The 11,538-nt window shown below is 44.5% G+C and overlaps 1 protein-coding gene across 1 annotated transcript; it reads left to right on the forward strand.

Annotated features, from left to right (window-relative positions):
• The first annotated feature begins 4,165 nt into the window (after positions 1-4,165).
• On the forward strand, positions 4,166-10,214 carry LOC113709974 (uncharacterized). The gene is made up of 5 exons (XM_072065691.1): positions 4,166-4,660; positions 4,758-7,038; positions 7,182-8,740; positions 9,706-9,726; positions 10,083-10,214. The coding sequence occupies exons 1-5, from the start codon at positions 4,166-4,168 to the stop codon at positions 10,212-10,214; spliced, it is 4,488 nt and encodes a 1,495-aa protein (XP_071921792.1).
• The last annotated feature ends 1,324 nt before the right edge of the window (positions 10,215-11,538 follow it).

An 11,538-nucleotide genomic window follows, 5' to 3' on the forward strand; every position in this document is an offset into this window, starting at 1 on the left:
TTCTCATTTCAATCCAAACCCAAAATTGATTGCAATTTCCTATCATATGCACCTACTAGAGCCATAGCCCCTTATTACCAACCATCAAAAACAACCACACCATCAAGATTACATAAAACCAGAAAATTCCTCAAAAAAATAAAAACTTAACCAAATCACTTCAAACCAAGAAATAAACCACAAATTCTAACACAATAGCCACCATTGGGCATAAATTCAACATCATTAGGTGTAAGAGGATAGTCAATCACTACTTACCAAGTAAACAAGAGAGAGGAAGATGTTGGACACCTTAAGTTCTCCAAAAAGCTTCACCAAAACACTCACTAACACCAAGTGGAAGGATTTTATGGAGTAAAAACTAATTTAGGCAAGTAGTTTGTATGATTTGAGCTAGGAATTTGCCAAGATGTTGAAGAGTTTTGTCTTTCTTCTTGCTAGAGAGGGCCGGCCATCAAGAGGTGAAAAATGGTAATTTTTTTGTGAATTTTGAAGATATTTAATCCATAAGTCAAAAGGTCAAAACCATGAATAGTAGTCTTAAGTCCTAACCAATATCATGGTGACATGTGGCACTACAATAAATGAATTCCTATCCTTTCTTTTCTCTCTCACATCAATCATTTCACACACTCTACTTATCTCTTAACACCCGATAAATTTTACACAGTATCCGGAATTTAACCTAATTGGCCGAATTTTCCGAACTTTTCGCACTAGTGGGTCCCACGTCCAACATATATTCTTAATTTTCTAAAAATTCTCCAGTACTAGAAAAATCATCTAAAAACTATAATTACTCATAAAATTCACCAGGAAAATATTTCTAAGCCAGAAAATGCAGAAAACATGCAATTAAAGGGGAAAAACCCTAGGAAAATTATTAGGGCAATTATGGGTTCTCACATATGGTTGGTTACTTTTGAACATTGACGGAGAGTCAATGAGATCCGATCAAGAATGCAAACGAGGAAAAGGGCTTTTGAGAGCCACCCGTATCCTTTTATCCTCAATATTGACGTGTGTCTTGGCTTACTTTTAATGAATTGAAATGAAAAGCTTTATGCCTATGTGAACTTTGTTGCTTGGGTAGTATTCTCACTGGGCAATTAGCTCACTCTATTCCTTTTGTTTTCCTTACAGGAAAATAACTACTTTTGGACTGCAATTGATAATTGGTTGCCGAAATGAGCTAGTTGGACATATCTTTTGTATAGCTCATTTATTGAAACCCTAAATGTACTTTTGGGTCTGTTTCTCTTTTGATTTGGCAAACCATACATGTATCCACTTTTGAATACTTTTGTATGCAACTTTGGATTGTAAATACTAAAGTTCAAGATGTGAACGTTTGCTTGGTTTTTGGTTGGGTTCTGACGGGTTGGTTACTATTCATGGCCGACTCCAGATTTCATTTTTTTATTTTGGGTTATTTTGCCATTTTGACTTGTTTATGCGCGTTTGTAAGTTCCGGAACGCAATAGATCGCTCTAACTGCACCGTTAGTCCTGGCGAGAGCTGGGCAGGCAGTCCGCTAACCCCTTTGGTTCGCCTTAGGGGAAGGTGGGGCTGTCACACTTTTCCTAGCTTGAGTTGTTCACCAAGTGATTAGCTAAGTGTAGTTAAAATTTGAGGTGATTTGGTGGAGATTTGAAGCAAGAATTGGTGAAGGAAAATGGAGAACTTGGTCTTGTTCTTCCTTGGAGTTGCACGGCTGGAATGAGGAAGAAGAAAATGAAGTTGCTGATGAGGAAGCTTTCTTGTGAAGCTTATAAGTTTGTGGACAAGAATTGTTTCAACAGTCAACTCTACATCGCGCGCGTGTGCGCGCGTTTCGTGCTCGATTTCTCTCGAGTTTGTTTCACTAGTGCACTAACCCTCTAATGCACTTCCATTCATACTATTATTATTTACTTTTAATAGTTTAAAAATAATGGTCTATAGTCTCTCAATTAATCGCGCGCGTAAAAACGCGTACTTCCGATTTAAGCGCGATAAAGTGAAATCTCCAAGGATTTCTTATAACGATGGTATAACTAACTATCACTTGAGTACTTAAACATAAAAAATATACCTATTTCAAGACTAATGTACAAGTCTCCAATTTTTCCAAACTTATTATATTCTTGAATCGATTATTGTCTCCAAACGCGTATTCACTATTCTCACTTAACGAGCTTCCAAAAATTAAAGTTTGAAACAAGTCACTTTAAAAATATAACTAAGCTATAGATCCATATAATTAGGTCTAAAAAAGTTAGAAAATAATATTCGGAGCAATTGGCCAAATAAATATCTAAATAAGCTAGAAATAGGAATTTAAAATAAGTAAATTTGCGAGTCCTCACACGAGAAATTATCGACGTACGCATAATAAAAACTTTATTTAACTTAATCACATCTAATCTCTCAATTAACTCTTCTTAGTCCCCTATTGATCATCCTTAATTCTCCAAAATCATTGTACTCTCGGATCGACTATCATCTCAAAGGTGTATATTTGTTATTCCTTAATAAACGAGCCTTCAGAAAATTTAAATTTGTTAGCGAGACATTTTAAAAGTATAAATAAGACATGGTTCCATAAAAATGAATTTAAAATGGATCTTCTGTCTTGGACTTGTCTCTTTGTTTTTTTCTTTTTCCTTTTGAACGCAAGTAGTGAGTGGCGGCCGATACCTTTTACCACTTCCTCAATCAACGAAAACTCCAAATTGCTTCATGATTATGCGGCAAGGCTTGTTCGTTTATCTAGTTGAGGAATAAATCAAGGATCGGGGCACCATAACTGTGAGATCGTTTTAATTATTTTATTTTTAATTTATATGTTCATGGGTATTTGATTATACTCTATTTTTTCCTGAGTTATTATTGTTTAGATTTATTGGATAATTAGGCCTGTTATTCGATTGTCTAAATAATTGATAGCCAATTAGGATGTTGGCGCGTCGCCTTTAAGCATCTTGATTAGTGGCAAACGAGACAATTTCACCGCCTCGCAAGCGGTCTAATTTGGATCGTGGGGATAATTAATCTAGCCCAAATAAACCTGCATGAAGAGTTAAGAAATGATGGTGATTAGAGGCAATTAGAGTGCGCATTTATACTTTTGAAGTAGTTTTTGCTCTCTCGGCGAACTGCTAGGGTTTCTCATAGGGTCGGTGCATTAGGTTTTCATGGCTGCCCATCAGCCTGCGGCTGAGGGGCATGGGGCTTCTCCCTTAGCAAAGAAATCCTTCTCTCAATTATTTTCACAGCCTGCTACATCCCCCATTCAGATTCGGCCTGCGACGGTATATAAAGGTGAAGCTGCGGTGGTATTCTCCAAAGAAGATGCAGATAGACTTGCCGCGCCGTTTCGCTGGGCTCTTGTTGGAAAATTTTCGTATGGTCGGCCTGCTTTAGAGGAGGTTCGGAAGTTCTTTGCGACACTGAATTTGAGGGATCATGTCTCGGTTGGGCTGATGGACTACAGGCATGTGTTGATCAAATGTGCAACGGAGGTAGACTTCAATAGGATCTGGACAAGAGGTATTTGGCAGTTAGGAAAATTTCCGATGCGCGTCTTCCGGTGGACAAGGGAGTTTCATGTGCACAAGGAGTCTTCCCTGGTTCCGACTTGGGTGGCTCTACCAGCTCTACCGATTCATTATTTTGACAAGCACTCATTGTTCTCAATTCTTTCTCCCATCGGCAGGCCTCTCTTCTTGGATGCGGCAACGGCTGCCGGCACCCGACCGAGTGTGGCTAGGGTGTGCGTGGAAATTAATGTTGCCAAGCCAGTTGCTCAGAGGATTTGGGTGGCCGTCGAAGGAGAGCAAGGATTCTGGCAGAGCATTGTCGCGGATTTGCCGGCGTATTGCTCTTTCTGCTGGCGAGTGGGTCACTCCAATGAAGAATGCAAGAGGAATTCTTCTGAGTTCGCAGCTCGGCACCAGCAAAATCGAATCGCGAGAAGGCAGGACCAGCAGGTGGTTGGCCAGGTGCGAAGGACTATCCTGGCTAAGGACACTGAAGCCATGCAGGCGGCTGTGGGAGCACCAGCTGCGCAGCCGCAGCAGAGGGGAACCAGCCTCTTGGGCCTGGTGTGCGAGCTGTTGCAGAAGCCGCACCTCAGCAGGGCAGTGCGTCTAGGAGTTGCGCAATGGACATTGTAGCGGCTGGGATGGACGGGCATTGCGTCGGTGTGACCTACGAAGGCAGTGGTCGTGTGGCAGATTGTGAGGGGGTGGAGGGAGTTTTGGAAGGGCGGGAAGATGGGGTTGCTACAACAACAGATGGGCCGCGTCAGGAGGAGCAGCAAGTCCTCTCGGCGCTATCTTTGGGGGCTGGGCATCAGCCCCAAGCTGAGGGGCAGCAGTGTCTTCTCCATGACAGGGATTTGGAGAGCATGGGTGCAACATTGAATGTGGAGGAAGCTTTGGCGCATGGGGAACAGAATTGCGGTGAGATTGAGCTGCCTACCACTGCGGGAAATTTGTCACCAAGGTTATTAGGGAGTCAGGAGCTACCGTTGGAGTCGTTGGTGGTGCAGTTGAACGTTGATCAATCTGTGGCGGTAGAGCATGGATTTAGACAAGCGCGAGGGAAAGGTGTGCGGGCCCGGCTTCCCTCTGACAGACAGCTACAATCGGCGACATCCTCCCAAAACTCTTTTCAGGTTCTGTCTCATGATTAACGGCATTTTTTGGAATATTAGAGGGGTGGCTAAAACCTCTAACTTACGTAGATTGATTAAGTTAGTAAGATTGCATCAGGCTAGGTTTGTGGTGATCTGTGAACCTAAGCTAGATGTGTCTAAAATTGTGTCCATTCGTCTAAAATTGTCTTTTGATTGTGTGCTTGTGAATCGATCGAAGGATCTTTGGGTTTTCTATAGTAGTCCCTTTGTGTGTTCGGTTGTGTGCAATTCTGATCAACATATCTCTTTGGCTGTTCAACATCCACTTTTGCCTAGTTCGGTCACAATGTCCTTCGTTCATGCAAAATGCTCTAGGGATGAGCGTAGGGACTTATGGCTAAACCTTTTAGCTGATAAACCTAGCTCGTCTCCCTGGTGCATTGGGGGAGATTTTAATACCATTCTGGCACCCCATGAGAAACGGGGGGGGCGGCCATTTGGTGTAGCTGAAGGGGTAGAGCTTCTGTCTTTTATGGAAGAGGCTGGAGTTTTTGATGTGGGTTTTTCGGGAGCTAGCTTTACTTGGTGTAATAATAGGAGAGGCAGGGCTAGAGTCTCGAAGCGGCTGGATAGGTTTTTAATTAATGGGGATTGTTTGAACTTGTCCACCTCGATTTCTGTAGTGCATTTGGCGAGGCACCCTTCAGACCATGCACCACTGAAGATTTCGTTTACCTCACGCTTGGATGATAAACCACGGCCTTTCCGCTTCCTGAATGTTTGGACGTCCAAACCACAACTTTTGGAGGTGATTCGTAGTGCTTGGGATCAAGAAGTGAGTGGCTCTCCATTGCGGGTATTGTGCTCTAAATTGTTGGCAGCCAGGAGAGCTATTCAGCACTGGAACAAGCATTGTTTTGGCAATGTGTTTGATGTTGTTCGGGGTGCGGAGGCGACGGTTCAACGGGCAGAGGAGGCCATGGATCACGATGGGTCGGAGGAGGCACAACTCGAACTCCACAAGGCGCAAGCGGAGTTACGTCATACGCTGTCCGTTGAAGAGCAGTTCTGGAGTCAAAAGGCTCGAGTGAAATGGCTTCGCAGTGGAGATCGTAATACTAGATTCTTCCATGCAGTGGTGAGGCAGCGACGGGTTCAAGGTACGATTCATAGGATAAAGGCAGCCAGTGGGGTGTGGGTGGAGTCGGATGAGGATATAGCGAGTGAGGCAATAGCATATTTTTCTGACCTATTCTCGGGCACGTCAAGACCTGCCTCGGATATGTTGCACCTTATTCCACCGGTGGTCTCAGGTGAGGACAACAGGATCTTAGATGAGGCACCTACTATTGAGGAGGTTCATCGGGTGGTGAAGGCAATGGATGGGGATAGTGCTGCCGGACCGGATGGCTTCACAGGCAAATTCTTTACCTTTGCGTGGGAGGTTATTGCTCAGGACGTCTATGCAGCGGTACTAAGTTTCTTTTGTGGGGCAGAACTGCCTCGTTTCATCACTTCTACCTCGCTTGTGTTGATTCCTAAGGTATCGAGTCCTCAGGATTTCTCTAAATTTAGACCGATTAGCCTATGCAATTTTTTCAACAAGTTATTATCTCGAATTTTGGCTGATCGATTGGCGGGCATCTTGCCAAAGCTTATCTCCCCTCAGCAGACAGGTTTTGTTAAGGGCCGCAATATAACAGAGAATTATTTGCTTGCTCAGGAAGTGGTTTCGGGAATTGGGAAAAAAGTTAGGGGTGGAAACGTAGTGTTGAAGCTGGACATGTCTAAAGCTTATGACAGGGTGTCATGGTTGCATATCATTGGAGTCTTACGAAGGTTTGGGTTTGGGGAGCAGTTTATAGATCTGGTGTGGCGGCTATTGTCGAATGTTTGGTTTTCAGTAATAATCAATGGCTCTTCATATGGTTTCTTCAAATCTACGAGAGGGCTCCGCCAGGGGGACCCGTTGTCGCCGGCTTTGTTTATTATAGGGTCTGAGGTTCTGTCGAGGGGCTTAAACAACCTTGCGTTGCAGCCGGGTTTCTTGGGGTTCAGAGTTCCGTACGGGTGCCCCCCGGTAACGCATTTGGCATTTGCGGATGATGTTCTTATATTTGCGAATGGGTCTGTTTCCTCCTTAAAGGACATCATGCAGGTGCTGGAAGGCTATCAAGAATGTTCGGGTCAGCTGATAAATGCTCAGAAAAGTGGGTACTTGGTTCATCCTGCTTTGGCGCCGGCCAGAAGAAGAGTGATTGAGCGCGTCACGGGGTTTGTCGGGCAGGCTTTTCCCATACGCTATTTGGGATTTCCGTTATATTTTGGGAGGTGTAAGTCGTCATACTTTGGGGAGGTGTGTCAGGCAATCTTGCAGAGGATTTTGTCGTGGAAATCAAAGCTATTATCTGCAGGAGGTAAGATCGTTCTAATCAGGCATGTGCTGTCCGCAATCCCAGTCCATTTACTATCGGCCGTTGTGCTCCCTTGCTCGGTGTTCGGCATTCTAGAGAAGGCTTGCTCAAACTTTCTATGGGGTTCATCTCCTGACGAAACAAAGTTTCATTGGATTCGTGGTCTCAGTTGTGTTTCCCGGTGAAGGAGGGCGGGCTGGGGTTTCGGAGGCTTGAAGATGTCTATACAGCCTTCTCTTGTAAATTATGGTGGACCTTTCGAACAGGGAGGTCGGTATGGGCGGCATTCCTGCGCGCAAAATATTGTAGAGGACTTCACCCCTGTCAAGCACAATTGACGCTGACTGCGTCGCCGGTCTGGCGACGGATGGTGAACGTAAGCCGACAGGTCGAGCTCTCTATGTTATGGCTAGTAAATGATGGGTCTTGCCATTTTTGGTACGACAATTGGTTGGGTAGTGGTGCCTTGTACCTTCGCGCACCAGTCATCCTGCATCTCTCGTTTCTTAGCAGTATCAAAAATGGGGCTTGGGATGTGAGTTTTTTATCTCACCTTTTGCCTAGTGACATTGTGACTTCTATCCTACACCACCCGGTTCCAGCGGGAGGATGTGCAGATGAAGTAATTTGGATGCCCACACAGTCTGGAAAATTCACCTTGGCGTCAGCTTTCCATGACGTCAGGCAGTCCCGTAATATGTCTGTGGTCCTCTCTCGAGTTTGCCACCCTCGACTCCCATTGAAGGTGTCTTTCTTTATGCTCCGCTTGCTGATGGGAAGGGTGCCACTGCCAGATATGCTACGCCGCCTAGGTTTTCACTTGCCATCGAAATGCCCTTGCTGCCCAGGGGCAGTTGAGGAATCTCCTGAGCATGTTTTTGCCGGGGGTCACATAGCTTTGGACATCTGGAACTATTTTGGTGGCTGGTGTGGTGTTAGGAGCTCTGGATCCTCCCTGCGTGCTCGCATAGTTGAATGGTGGTTGCGGTCGCAGCAGTCTGCAACACGGCAATTCATTTGTTTAATCCTTCCCAGTCTCATCTGCTGGCACATTTGGAAAGCCAGGAATAAAGCAGTATTTGAGGGGGTCCCGATGGCCTCCACGAAGATTTGTCAAGCCATATTCTCGGAGATCAAAGTCATTGTAGAGATCCAATTCAAGCTTAAGACTGGGGCGAAAACATTTGGGCAGTTGTATGATTGGGCGCAATTGCCCGTATGCATAGTCCAACGTGTTCGCTGGGAGGTGAGGGGGAGTGGGACGCTTACCCTTAATGTTGATGGTTGCGCTAAGGGGAATCCTGGAGTGAGTGGAGGCGGTGGGGTCCTCCGAGATGCAACGGGGTTGCCTCTGTTTGCCTTTTCGGCCTTCTTTGGGGAGATCACTTCCCTACGGGCGGAGGTTCGGGCCCTGCTAACTGGGCTTCAATTGTGTATCCACAGGGGCTATGGTAATCTAAATCTCCAATCGGATTCTTTGGTCGTAGTTGGGATTCTGAAGCGGCGGTTCCAGTGTCCATGGCGGATCCGTCGAGAGGCCAGGCAAATTTGGCAGCTAGTGGATGATTCGGTTCAAATCTCGCATTGTTACAGGGAGGCTAACACTGTGGCGGATGTTTTGTCCAGAATAGGCGTCTCTCATCCTGAACAGCATATTAAGGTCTACGACAATTTCCACGCTCTTCCGGCATTGGCTCGTGGGGGGGTCAGATTAGATAGGTTAGGGGTGCCTTCATTTCGGAGAAGTACGCGTTTGTAAGCAGAACTTGTGATTGGTTTGCTTTCTTGATGAATAAAATCATATTTCCTTAAAAAAAAAAAAAAGAATTTAAAATGGTTGAAATAAACTGTTCGGAGAAAACAGGTGAATAAACATTTAGATAAGCCAGTAATATAAGATAAAATGAGAAAATTTTCGGGTCCTCACCGTAATGGATTCCAAATAAAAGGGAATTTTAAGAAAAATATGAGGGATTTCATAACTCTATAGATTGAAATTAGGGTTTTGAGTAAAATATGAGGGATTTAAGAAAAAAGTAAAACTAGGGTTTTGAGTACAAGTAGTGTTTCGAGTCTTTAGAACAAAACAATGTTTTAAAACAAAAATAAAATAAAGAACCCGCAATATCCTCTTTGAGACTAAAAACAACATTATCCTAAAAGTCGGGGTATCACAATCTCCCCTCCTTAAAAAATTTCGTCCTCGAAATTGCAACCTATAAGCCAAATCTTCTTAATCTTTTCATGAGCTAAGGGTTAGAATACTCTAATACCTCATTAACGAGTTCATCATTGATAATAAAATTCACCTCAAAAGTTTGTCACTCTATGTATTCCAATCCAAGAACCAACCGTGTAATCCTTATCTCAAAGTCTCAATGGTCTTTACGTATTCTTAATGAACGCTGAACGTCTCATAGATCGAATTCCATAAAATCTTAACAACATAATAATTCCGTTGTACTCAGCCTTAATCTATTAGAGCGAATAGAAGGAAACCTCAATACGATGGAAGATAGGAAGGGTACCTTTAATGATTGCCAATGGGACTGTCACCTCTTGATGTCCCGTTGCATAGGTCCTTGCCGGCACTTTCGGTCGATTACTCGTTGGATTGGTTGGCTTAGAAGTGTTTCCTTCTGCCCTTGGCAAATTTCCTTCTTTTGGCAGGTAAGGGCACTGAGCAATCAGGTGCTCAGCACTACCACATCGGTAGCATTTCCGAACTTGCCCTTTCTTCCAACAATTATCTTCCATGTGGTTAGCAGCCCCACAAAATCCACATGTCATTCTAGGTCCTGATGTCGGACCTCCACGTGAGGTACCCCTTTAGGTCTCCCTCCCTGCCTGACCTTTCTCAAACTTTCCTTCATTCGGGGTCCCTATTGATCGTGAACCACCTACTTCTCGACCCATCTTAGATGGTGGCTCGCTCCTTGAGCTCTGTCCCTCAATATAACAACTTGTATCCGGTTGTCTTTTTTTCTTATCATGAAAAGCCTTTACTTGACTCTTAGTACTTTCAATTCTTTGTATCTTTTCAATAGCTTGACTATATGTCTCCAATTAAGCAGCAGCCAGTGCCTCTTGAATCTCTACGTTCAAACCCTGGACAAATAGATGAATTATCTTCCGGTCTGTCAGCACTAACTCTTGAACAAAATGAGAGAGTTTCGTAAACTGCGTCTCGTACTCAGCCACACTCATAGTCCCTTGACGTAGTCGTATGAACTCATCCTCTCGTCTTTCTTGAATAAGTGGTGGTAAGTACTTCTCATTAAACTCACGAGTGAAATTAACCCATGTCCAGTGGGTCTGCTCTCTATCCCATTTGGCTCGGATCACATTCCACCAGGCACGAGCCGCCCCATCAAATTGAAAAACGGCAAAGCTATCTGCCGTTCCTTCGGGTATCCTAACGCAGCGAAAATATCTAATATTCGATCCAACCAACTCTCCGCCATATCAGGGTTAGATCCACCCAAAAATTTTGGTGGTAGAAACTTCTGGAACCGTTCTAAGGCACGGTCCTCTCCCTCATGATTTCCGGGATGCTGTACCTGGCTTTGACCCTATTGGTTGACCATTTGTTCTAACAAATCAGCCATTCGCTGTATGGCCGTACTTCTACTTGGGTCTCAGCTTGTCTATTTGCAGTTTCATTGGTTACCCCTTCGGTTCCTTGTCCTCGACCTCTACCCCCACCTTGACCACGGGTCTCCATTTGATTGTTTTATAACTTCTATAATTGGGACAAAATATAGTACTATTTCAATGCGTGGAAAATTATAAAATGCACGAAATGGTTAAAATGCCAAAATGTCATATACTAAACTATATACATCTATATACAATTCACGCCAAAATATACACATATTAGTCCACATAGTAACTAGCATCCAACTAATACAAAACATGTTACTTCATGAGCACATTGGCTCCAAAAGTCAACAAAACAAGTCAAGGTAACGGCCTTAGTGAAAATCCCCTACAGAGCCCATAGAATCTACTGCATCCATCGGCCCTGCGCCGCCAGCCCTAGGTGGCGCCTCTGCAGTCATATCCAAGAGAACCTCACAGTCTAGCATAATACCTCGGGCTCTCTCTTTCATCTGCCCCTTCAAAGCGAAGAGGTGGCGGTGGGTCTCCTCAAGCTAACGACCAAGAGTATATATCCGCTCCTCCTCAAGGTCACGAGGGCGCACGGCCTGTCTATGGCTCACTCTTCTGGCCTCCTCCAACTGTGCCCTCAGAGTGTCAATCGTCTTACCTAGGCAACGACGCTCGTCATCTATAGCCATAACTATCTCGTCAGGGTATCCATACGTATGTCGACACTCACACGATCGACTCATCTGACCGAAGGAAGAATATAGCCTATAGGGTTCCCCGATCCTCTTCTGATATCTAAGAACTCATCGGCGCACCACCCGATTCACCGGCCGACCTACACTAGCAGCTCGCACTCCGGCACCGCTAGGTCCACCGGTATCGCTAGATCCA

The sequence above is a fragment of the Coffea arabica genome, chromosome 9e (assembly GCF_036785885.1).
Source record: "Coffea arabica cultivar ET-39 chromosome 9e, Coffea Arabica ET-39 HiFi, whole genome shotgun sequence".
NCBI classification, from domain to species: domain Eukaryota; kingdom Viridiplantae; phylum Streptophyta; class Magnoliopsida; order Gentianales; family Rubiaceae; genus Coffea; species Coffea arabica.

Coding starts and splice junctions, on each gene's coding strand:
- LOC113709974 (XM_072065691.1), top strand. CDS start 4,166: ATGGACGGGCATTGCGTCGGTGTGACCTACGAAGGCAGTGGTCGTGTG. Junction 7,039..7,181: donor AAAGCTATTATCTGCAGGAG/GTAAGATCGTTC, acceptor GACGAAACAAAG/TTTCATTGGATTCGTGGTCT. Junction 8,741..9,705: donor CGGCATTGGCTCGTGGGGGG/GTCAGATTAGAT, acceptor TTCTTTTGGCAG/GTAAGGGCACTGAGCAATCA.